Genomic DNA, 9,604 nt, shown 5'->3' with positions numbered 1-9,604 from the left:
CCACTAATGAATAGTTTATTTGCAACTAATTAACAAGTTAAATCGGCACAATTAGTGTCGGATTTCTTTAATAATATAACTCATAAAGGGATAGCCATTGGAACTAGAAAATAAGGTTGGTTGTTGGCTTTGTAAAGAAACCATTCCACAAAAGGGGCAGTTTTTTCCTATTAGAAAGGGTTATTGGGACGTTCTTCCCGTTGCTTTTTCACGTGAAAGCTGGGCTGTGCTGGGGGAGGAAATATGTTCAGAAACAAGGGGAGACGGTGTTAATTACACAAACATCACATTAGAAAAGTCTCGAGGTCGTAACCCAGCGACGCTTTCCGGAGAAATGGAATCGGGGTGACGGCGGCCTAGGCGCCAAAACGCCAGCGCGGCCAGCCCTCCCGAAAGACCTCGCTTTGTCGCCCCGTCTGGCCGCCAGCCCGCACGGAATCGGGTCGGCCTGAGGACAGGCAACCTCCATACCTGACAAGCAGCGGCACGCTAGCCGTCCCCGGGCCGCGTCCTCCGCCAAGCTCTCCGTCGCGAGCCGCGGCCCCGGAGCCTCGAACACCCGGCACTCAGACGGCGGCGCCGGAGAGCGCGGGGGCCGTGGCTCCAGGCACGCGGGCGCCGGTGCGTGCGCCGCTCGGGGGGCGCGGCTCCGCGCGGCCGCGGGAAAGCGCGCGCGCACCAGGAACGCGCGTGGCCCCCGCGAGCCGGGCGCACCACGGGGCCGACCCCGTGGAGGCTCGACCGGCCGCCGCCGCTGGCCGCTAGGGGACTCTTAGGAGCGGGTCCCGAGCGGTGCCTGGCGCACAGCACGGCACACAGTAGGTGTGCGACCAAGGGCGAATGAAAGGAAAAGGAACGACGGCCAGAAAGCGAGGCGAAGAGAACACTGAAATTTCGCGCATCGAATTCCACAGCTGTCCACTCTCTTCAAAGAAAATGAGAAAGGAGAAAAGAAAGGAAGGAAGGAAAAGAGAAAAGAGAGGGGGAAAGAACAGCTGGGTGCTGCCTTGGGATTTAAAAGGTTCTCCAGAATGCTCTCCCCTGCCCCCAGCCCTCCATCATCCTGCACCCCCAGCGGTCGGGGCCGGTGGTCTCGCCTGGTCACACCCTCGGCGCCTGTTGGTCGGGGGGATGGTACCGGCACCCTTCCTGTGGGAGCACTTCCAGGGAGCACTCCCAGTGGACCCGTGCCCCCCGCTGGCGGAATAAGCTTGTGGAGTAACTCAGACAACATTACGTACTGATAACGATTTCTAGATGGTTTTCCCCGCCCTGGCTTCCGGCAGGCCACCTCGCCGCTGTAGAGGGCCTTGCCTTCGCAGCCACAGAGGAAGTGGGAAAGGAGACAGGCCCAGTGGGAGGGCAGGCCTGGCCGTAGGGTGCCGGGTTTCGGGAGGCTGCTCGGCAGGGGTACGGTCCAGCAGCTTGAAGGACTGAGCGCGTGCGGAGTTGGGGCGGGGGGAGGGGCGGGCAGGGGGAAAGGCGAAGAAGTCGACAGCAGTGAGTGACCCGGAAGACCCTCTGGAAGCGGGACCCAGTTCCCGGGCAGGGCCTTCCTTCCTCTGGGGAGGTGGCAGTGTTCCAGTGCTGGGGTCGTGCGGTCGGCGAGAGGGCGCTGAAGGCAAAGGCTGTCAAATTCCTTGTCGTTGCTCCGCACCTAGGAAAAAGAGAGCTGGTCATTAATATCTTAATACCCTGTGAGAGTGGAAGGGATCTTTGCAACTGAGCGCCAAGGTGTGGGCCAAGGGGATTCCCAATGTGTCTATAAATTACGGCTCAGCTAAACAAGTAAATCAAATTCGGAAACTCTCTTTTAAAAAGTTCACCCTCCCTCCCGAAAGTAGCTACACCAAAGAGCAACAGAATACAGTTATACTGCCCACAGGAGACGTTTTAGTACCTCCGGGACCATGTCACCACACACCTCCGTAGCTCCCAATAAAACCTCTCTTCAGAGAGCATCAGCTAGGTTAATGTTTGCAACCTACTCACCAGCCTAGAATCTTCAGTTCCTTCCCAGACCTGTAAGAACAAGTGTTTCATTGGAAGCTGCGGAGCAAGGGAGTGGAGTACTGCAATTGGGGGAGGAGGAACCAACCGAATGCTTTGAGAACTAGAGGTGCTGTCTCTTCCATCTCCTTGGAGTGCCGGTAACCTTCTCGACGCTTTATAAGAGATGGTTCTGCAACAGACCGCAGCCTCTGATTTCTTGACCAAGGCCCTCAATCTGGCCTAAATACACGATCTTGGCTAGGGGCCAGAGTATATGATGGTCAAGGGATGTTCTCAGGGAAGAAAGAGGAATTACTGCTTTTGGATAAGTAAACTTTTTTTCCGGCTGGAAAGCAAAGCGTTTCTGAGGGTCGTCAGGATACGTTTTTCCTCACTTACCAAAACCAAGGGCTCTGCTGCCCTTGAAAAAGGCGATTGATTGCTCGACCCCATTGTCAGGCCTCAGCCCCCAGAGCGGGCACCGACACACACCCACCCCAACCCGAGATGCACGCAAAGAGCATCTCTTCTAAGAGTTGGGTCCTAATCGAGCCGGAGACGCCGAAAAAGGTCCCCCATGAGCTGAGAAGGAATCAACGTCCCCCCTCTGCCCCCGCCCCCGCCGCGAGTGATGGGATAGCCCTCTCCTACTCTGTTCTACCAGTAGTTCTATGGCGCACTGCTCAAGTATACTTTGCAGGTATGGGGTCCTCGGGACACCTGATTTCTGCCAAGGCTCGAAACCCAAGCATGGAAGAGTGGGAGCGCACTATGCACTCGGGGTCCTCCAGGCCCACACGCTACAGCAGGGTCCCCCGAGTTTTGCGCTAACCAACCCTCTAAGGATAAGCACCACTTCTGTCCGGCGGCAAAACCAGCTGTCTCTCCTTGAAGGGTTGGGGCGACCTCGAAGCCCCGGTTGGCGGAAAGGGGCGCCTCTAGGTGAAGTTTCCAACCGAAGCCAACAAACGGCGCTGTTGCCACGCCCTGGGTCTTGGGATCCCCAGCCCCAGTCTGAGGGAGCCAGAGCTCTCTTGGGAGGGCAGGGGGAATGGGGAGGGGGTGTTTGGCCGCGTTCCCAGCCCGCCATCCGGGGCTCTGTGTGCCGCCACGGGTTCCCGGAGGCCCCAAAGGGCAAGAGAGCTGCCGAACGCGCTCTCGTCTCCGGAAGAGGATGGAAAGAACTGGTCCTGGATCCCGCTGTGTCCTTTGGTTTCCTCACTCGGTGCAAGAGTCAGAGACACGGCTTCTGGCTCCGCTGGGAGTCTTGACTACCCGCAGTCCCCGCCTTAATCGAGGCCCCTCGGGCCGTAGTACCTGCCTCGACCCTTCTCCCGACCCCCAGCTAAGATCGCGCCGCCTGGCTGGTGCCTGCGCCAGCACGGCTAGTGGACCAGGAGAACGGGTTTCCTTCCAGCCTTCCCCCCGCCTCCCCACGCCTGTAATGACCTTGGTCGACGATTGAAATGATACTTTGGGTTGAGGACGTTTCCTCGGAAATGTTCTGAAGGAAATTCGGCTTTACTCCTGCTTGGGGCTGTGCAGACCACCCCGGAGCCACCAGGCACAGAGACCGTTTTCATCGCGGTCTCCGAGGGAAGCCAGGACTGTGGGAGAAGATGTCTGTCCTGGCAGGATACTGGCAGAGGATGTAATGTGAAAATGAGCTCACCTAAGCCGCGGGCTAGTTGTGATCAAATGACAAACAGCTGGGGCAGCGACTAGCCCCCTAGATAATCTGCTGCGGGGAGGAGTACAGACCCAGGGCCGCATCCCTCGCCTTGGGAAACATGCAGCCCAGGCGCTGTCACCACAACGGCTTACTTGGGTCCTAAAACTTGGAAAGAATCCTGACATCTGTCAAGCTACTGGACGCCAGGCCGCGCGTCGGTTGGGTAGTTTCCTAAAACGCGCTTCACTTAGCAACAGCTTTGGAGGCCCAGAGAACCCGAGAGGGCATCTGGAGAAGGCGGCAGGCGGGCAGGGATACCGCACATTAACTTACTTGGGAGAAGGTGGGTTTGCCTAGGAAAAATTGACTTTGTCAGCTAGTTCTGCCAAAAAACAAGTGCTGGTGGAGATCGCCAAATCACTCCGTTTTCTGAGACACGTCTTCCAGTCTGTGTCAGCTTAAGTGTGCACACCCGTGTGCAAGAGCGGGCGCGCGCGCGCGCACACACACACACACACACACCAAGATCCATACACAGAACCATTCCAGATAGTTTACTTTAAAACCCTAATCGTACATCCATTCAAACGACTGCAGCCCTCGACAGTGGACATTTGCTTCCTTCCGGCCAGAAAAGCAAGAGAAGGTAGACCAGGTGGAACCCAAACTTAAGGGGCTGGTTTAGAGACGCATAATTTCCAGAAGATGATGCCGGCTGGGAGCCAGGATTGTAGTGCCAGCGGTCCGCCCACCCCAGAGGGGGCTGGCGTGCTCTACGCCACCCCCCTCCCAAGTCACAACGGTATACTTTTAAATTCTTGCAGGAAAGGTGGGGGGGGAGCTCCCAGCGTGCAGGTGTCCCAGGATCGCCTGGTTTTGCATTAGCGCTAAGGAGCTAAAAGCCTGGGTTTTTTGTATTTTTTTTCACACTTAGGATTTACGGTTTTCTTTCGGTTCCCCATCTTTCCACGAGGCTGGGGGGAAGGGGACCACACTGCGCGGACACCTTATTTCAGTCTCCACCGCTTCTGCCTGGGTCGCTACTCCTTTCCACCCGTCGCCTCGGGCGCCTCCGGGAGTTTCAAACGCTGTGCCATTCGCTCAGGCTGGCGAAGGCGATTGTCCGTGTTCCCTCTCCCCGCAGCCGGGGTTCCTGAGACACTAGTCTTTGGCAGACAACATGATATGCGGGTGAGTGTCCCGCTCTGAGTCTCGAGGCTCTGGCCAGGATGGCTATAAAACAAAAAAGGAGAAGGACGGAATCCGTTAGCAGAGCCTGCTCCCCGGGGAGGCGGCGCGGCTGCGCAGCTAGAGCAGCGCTCGGTGGTCCTGGCAGGTGCGCGGCCAGTGGAGGGGGCCCGGCGGTCCGCCCCGAGGACGGCCTCGGCTCCTCTCCGGCCACCGTCCGCCCACCCCACCTCCAAGAAACTTTTCTTTCACTTGGAGAGGCTCCGTGTTGCCATGAAAACGGATTTTCCAAGGGGCCCGACCCTCCCCCTCAGGGGCATCGGACTGGAAAAACCGAAATGGCCAGAGAGCAGAGACAAAAAGGGGCCGCTAAGCGGGGGCCTGGAGCGAGAGAGCCGAGGCCGGTTCACCCCCTCCGCCCCACACACACTCTTCGCACCACCGCATGTGAGCGCCTCCGCCCGGCCCGGGCAGCAGGCGGCTGACTGCTCGCCTTCACTCAAATCAGCGGAGAGCCTCACAGCCCCTGTGCGCTCCGCGGTTCTGAAGCCTGTCTCCCGCGCCCCGGTCCCTGACCCCGGCTCCGTCCTGGGCGCGCAGGGCCGCGGCTTCCCCGCAGAGGGTCCTGCTGAGATAGGGGTCGATTCCAGGGAGGGCTTCTCAGAGCCGCAACCCGGGGTGTCTCCGTTTCTCCCTGAGTCCCCAAGCTCGCCTGGGTAACTGGCGATGCCCAGTGTCCCTAGGGCTGGCAGCAGAAGCTGTCGGAGGACCTCCGCGCAGACAGCGGGATGCTTTGCAGGGTGGCCCCGGGTCCAGGCACCGCTCGGTCCCAACGGGGCTGCAAAGTTGGTTTCTGAACCCCGTGGGCGCCCCTCTGCCCCCTCCCTCCCAATCCTGCTCGCGCGCCCCCTCCCCCTCCGTCACTTCCTTGAGTTTCGTTCTTTCAAACTTTTTGAGACCCTAATTGGTGGTCTCTGAGCGGCTTTCTGGGACTCCCGCCTCCTGAATAACTCTCATCACGTCACCGGGCCCAAGAGGGGCGTGGGGGTGAACGAAAGGGCTCCCCGAACTTTTTTTTTTCCAGTGGGGCCGAACGGGGACTCCGTGATGATTGGCCAGGGCGCATCACTGTGAGCCTGTCAATCACGGGGCCTCCCGGTGGCGAGGGGCGGACCGAGTCCCAACCCCGGGGGATCCGAGCAGGTATATAAGGGACCCGGCGAGCGCCGGGCCAGTCTGCGAATGCGGCCAGCTCGAGAGAACGCATCAGGTGCGAGTAGCCTGCGGGTTCCTGCCGACTTGGCGCGGAGCACTTTGGCAAGCCTGCCCTTCCCGCCTGACCCGCTGGCCCACCGGCCCCCGAGCGCCCCTCCGACGGAGTCCCCAGGCCTTTTCACCGTGGCCGCTCCAGCCCCGGGAGCGCCTTCTCCTCCCGCCACTCTGGCGCACCTTCTTCCCGCCCCGGCCATGTACAGCCTGCTGGAGACCGAGCTCAAGAACCCGGTGGGGCCACCCACCCCAGCGGCAGGCGCAGGCGGCTCCGCAGCCCCTGGCGGCGCAGGCAAGAGCAGCGCGAACGCAGCCGGCGGCGCGAACGCAGGCGGCGGCAACGGCGGGGGCTCGAGTGGCGGCGGCGGGGGCAGCGACCAGGACCGCGTGAAGCGGCCCATGAACGCCTTCATGGTGTGGTCCCGTGGGCAGCGGCGCAAGATGGCCCTGGAGAACCCCAAGATGCACAACTCCGAGATCAGCAAGCGCTTGGGCGCCGACTGGAAACTGCTGACCGACGCCGAGAAGCGGCCGTTCATCGACGAGGCCAAGCGACTGCGCGCCGTACACATGAAAGAGTACCCGGACTACAAGTACCGGCCGCGCCGCAAGACCAAGACTCTGCTCAAGAAGGACAAGTACTCCCTGCCCGGAGGCCTGCTGCCCCCGGGCGCTGCCGCCGCCGCCGCTGCCGCCGCCGCCGCTGCCGCCGCCAGCAGCCCGGTGGGCGTGGGCCAGCGCCTGGACACGTACACACACGTGAACGGCTGGGCCAACGGCGCGTACTCGCTGGTGCAGGAGCAGCTGGGCTACGCGCAGCCCGCTACTATGAGCAGCCCGCCGCCGCCGCCCGCGCTGCCGCAGATGCACCGCTACGACATGGCCGGCCTGCAGTACAGCCCCATGATGCCGCCCGGCGCCCAGAGCTACATGAACGCCGCCGCCGCCGCCTCGGGCTACGGGGGTATGGCGCCCTCGGCCGCCGCCGCCGCGGCCGCCGCCTACGGGCAGCAGCCCGCCACCGCCGCCGCCGCGGCCGCCGCGGCCGCCGCCATGAGCCTGGGCCCCATGGGCACGGTGGTGAAGACCGAACCCAGCTCGCCGCCGCCCGCCATCACATCGCACTCGCAGCGCGCGTGCCTCGGCGACCTGCGCGACATGATCAGCATGTACCTGCCACCCGGCGGGGACGCGGCTGACGCCGCCTCGCCGCTGCCTGGCGGCCGCCTGCACAGCGTACACCAGCACTACCAGGGCGCTGGGACTGCCGTCAACGGAACGGTGCCGCTGACCCACATCTGAGCGCCCGCTTGCGCGCGCCGCCCCTCCGCCCCCATCCCGCCCCGCACCCCCAAGTTGGGACGCCTTGTTGTTTAGCTTTGCTTGCCTGGGACTGTTGCCTTGTACCGATGATGGGGAGGACAGAAAGTTTTGCTGTAGCTGTCGGGTTTTGTACAAAAGCAAAAAGAAGTCAGGAGCAGCGGAAATGGGACTTTCTAGAGCTCGCCTACCCCTCGCCGCTGCCCCTCCCTCCCCTTTTGTAGGCTGGGTATCGCTGTGATGTTTGCAGAGAAAAAGCAGCCCCCCCTCCTCCTCCTGGGTTCCTGGGTTTTTCTGTTGCATTTGAAAATGTTGTCTCGTTAGTTTACTGTTAGCCGAGGAGTGAGTGAATAGGAGAAACGTACTCTCGGGTGAGGCTGGCCTGAGAACTGCAACGCCTCCTCCCCCCCGTCGCGTTGCATCGGTTTTCCTTGTGGGTTTTTGGGGGGCTGACCGCGCCAGGTGGCGCGGCGGCTCAGGCCAATGTTAATTTATAGCCAGGTGTGCGTGTGTCGCCCGCCTCGCCGCCCCTGGCCGCGGGACAGCTTCTGTCCAGTTCGCATTTAGGCTGTTGAGTTGGTGATTTCTGCCGTGATCTGTTTGCTATTTCGTCGCGCTAATGTATTCGGATTTCGTTTGGGTGGTGGGGAAGGGGCTATATTGTTTCAGGTTTTTCAAGGTTTTACTCTTAATTCCTAAATGAGAGATCAATAAATTTTATAACCAACATAGTGGAGTCCTGATAATTTTGCGGGCCTGAAGCTATGCGCGGGTTGGGGAGGGGACTATCACTCGGTATCAGAGCCTTGGTCCCGTCCTGCGGGGTGGGGGGGGGGTGGCGAGCGTGATCTGAGAGGGTTTCTGACTCCTTCCTGGTCATCCATAACACTCCAGCTCCCAGTCATCTCTATGGAAACTCCAAGGAGCAAGCGGTTGGCCTTCCGGGAGCGTGTGCTGGGAGCCGGCACCCGCCAGCTGAGACGAACACCCCGCGGCCACGCACTTGTTGATAGCGGCGAGCGTCCGCTCGAGGAGTGTCTGCAGCAGCGGCCACGCGGGGCGGGGAGGGGCCGCCCGCGGCCGCGGAAACCAGCCAAAAGAGGGGGCACCTTTACCTTTGTGCACTGGGGCGGGAAGACATTTGAGCCGAGCTGAAATATTTACAAAACGAAAACCCTATCCTATTAAAAATAAATGGTTACAGGAATCCCTAGTAGGAAATAAGTGCATTTCAACCGGGCTGGCTAGAAGGTTGGGTTTTAAAAAGTACACCTCAGACTTTAAATAATTTCTGAAACTCCTCCAGTGGCTTTTTCTTTTTGACTTGTCAACCCAGACCACCTATTTGTTTTCTAGAAGAGACTCTCTCTCATCCCAAACCTCTAGTCCGCTTTCTACTCCTCCCTCCTCCCCCCCCCCACTTCCCCTCAATCCCTGACCCTTAGGCATTCCACCGTGCCCCCCGAAAGGCCTTTCGTTACGCGCCCGGCCACAGGGCCCCAGTGTATCTGTTTGGGGCCTAGGAAGAAAACAAATAGAACCAGTGTTTTTTTACCCCCTCCTCAACTGTTTGAGGTGATTTCCTTAATCCCTTTAATCCTGTTACCTCGCTATCCCAGAATAACTAAACTCGGTCTTTCCAATAAGCTTGGCCTGGTGCACTGTTCTTATCCTCATCTACTCTTGATCACAGGTTTCTTTGCTTGAGGTCTGCTGGGACTCTGGGCGACAGAATCTCCCATAAATTGGTCCGAATTCCACATTTCCAACCGGCTTCCTTTGTGCGGGCCAGCCATTCACCTGCGGGCCTGGGCGGGCCTCAGGGGGAGGAGCGGAGGCTTTCTGCCGCTTCGGGGGTCGTGCCCGCTTTTTACACATCACTGCGGATCCTGGAGACTAAGCTCACCACGCCTCTCCAAGAAAGGTCGGGTCTCCCAGAGAAGGCAGCGCCACCCCTCCCCCGCAGACGCTGGCACTGTCTCCCCCTCCCCAACCCCCTGCGCTCCGCCCGGTGCTTTGCAGCCTGGGGTGGGGAGGGCGGCCGGCGGTGATGTACACACCCCCGCGCTTTTCCCTCCACCCGGCGCTCCTCCGGGGCCTGCTGCGTCCGGGACAGGGTTCATGCGAGGTCTCCGTACCACACCCTCCACTCCCCATCCCGGG

General features: G+C 60.3%; 1 protein-coding gene across 2 annotated transcripts; it reads left to right on the top strand.

Annotated features, from left to right (window-relative positions):
- Positions 1-6,094: 6,094 nt before the first annotated feature.
- On the top strand, positions 6,095-7,423 carry SOX3 (SRY-box transcription factor 3). 2 transcript variants are annotated; one of them, XM_040641891.1, is made up of 2 exons: positions 6,440-7,092; positions 7,180-7,423. In XM_040641891.1, exons 1-2 carry the CDS (start codon positions 6,521-6,523, stop codon positions 7,421-7,423), a joined length of 816 nt encoding a protein of 271 aa, XP_040497825.1. In that variant the 5' UTR covers positions 6,440-6,520. The 2 variants fall into 2 exon arrangements, with proteins under 2 accessions (XP_040497816.1, XP_040497825.1); XM_040641882.1 differs by having other exon boundaries at positions 6,095-7,423.
- Positions 7,424-9,604: the final 2,181 nt, after the last annotated feature.

The sequence above is a fragment of the Ursus maritimus genome, assembly GCF_017311325.1.
Source record: "Ursus maritimus isolate PB19 chromosome X unlocalized genomic scaffold, ASM1731132v1 scaffold_X1, whole genome shotgun sequence".
NCBI lineage: Eukaryota > Metazoa > Chordata > Mammalia > Carnivora > Ursidae > Ursus > Ursus maritimus.
This window is presented reverse-complemented; position numbering and strand designations above follow the sequence as displayed.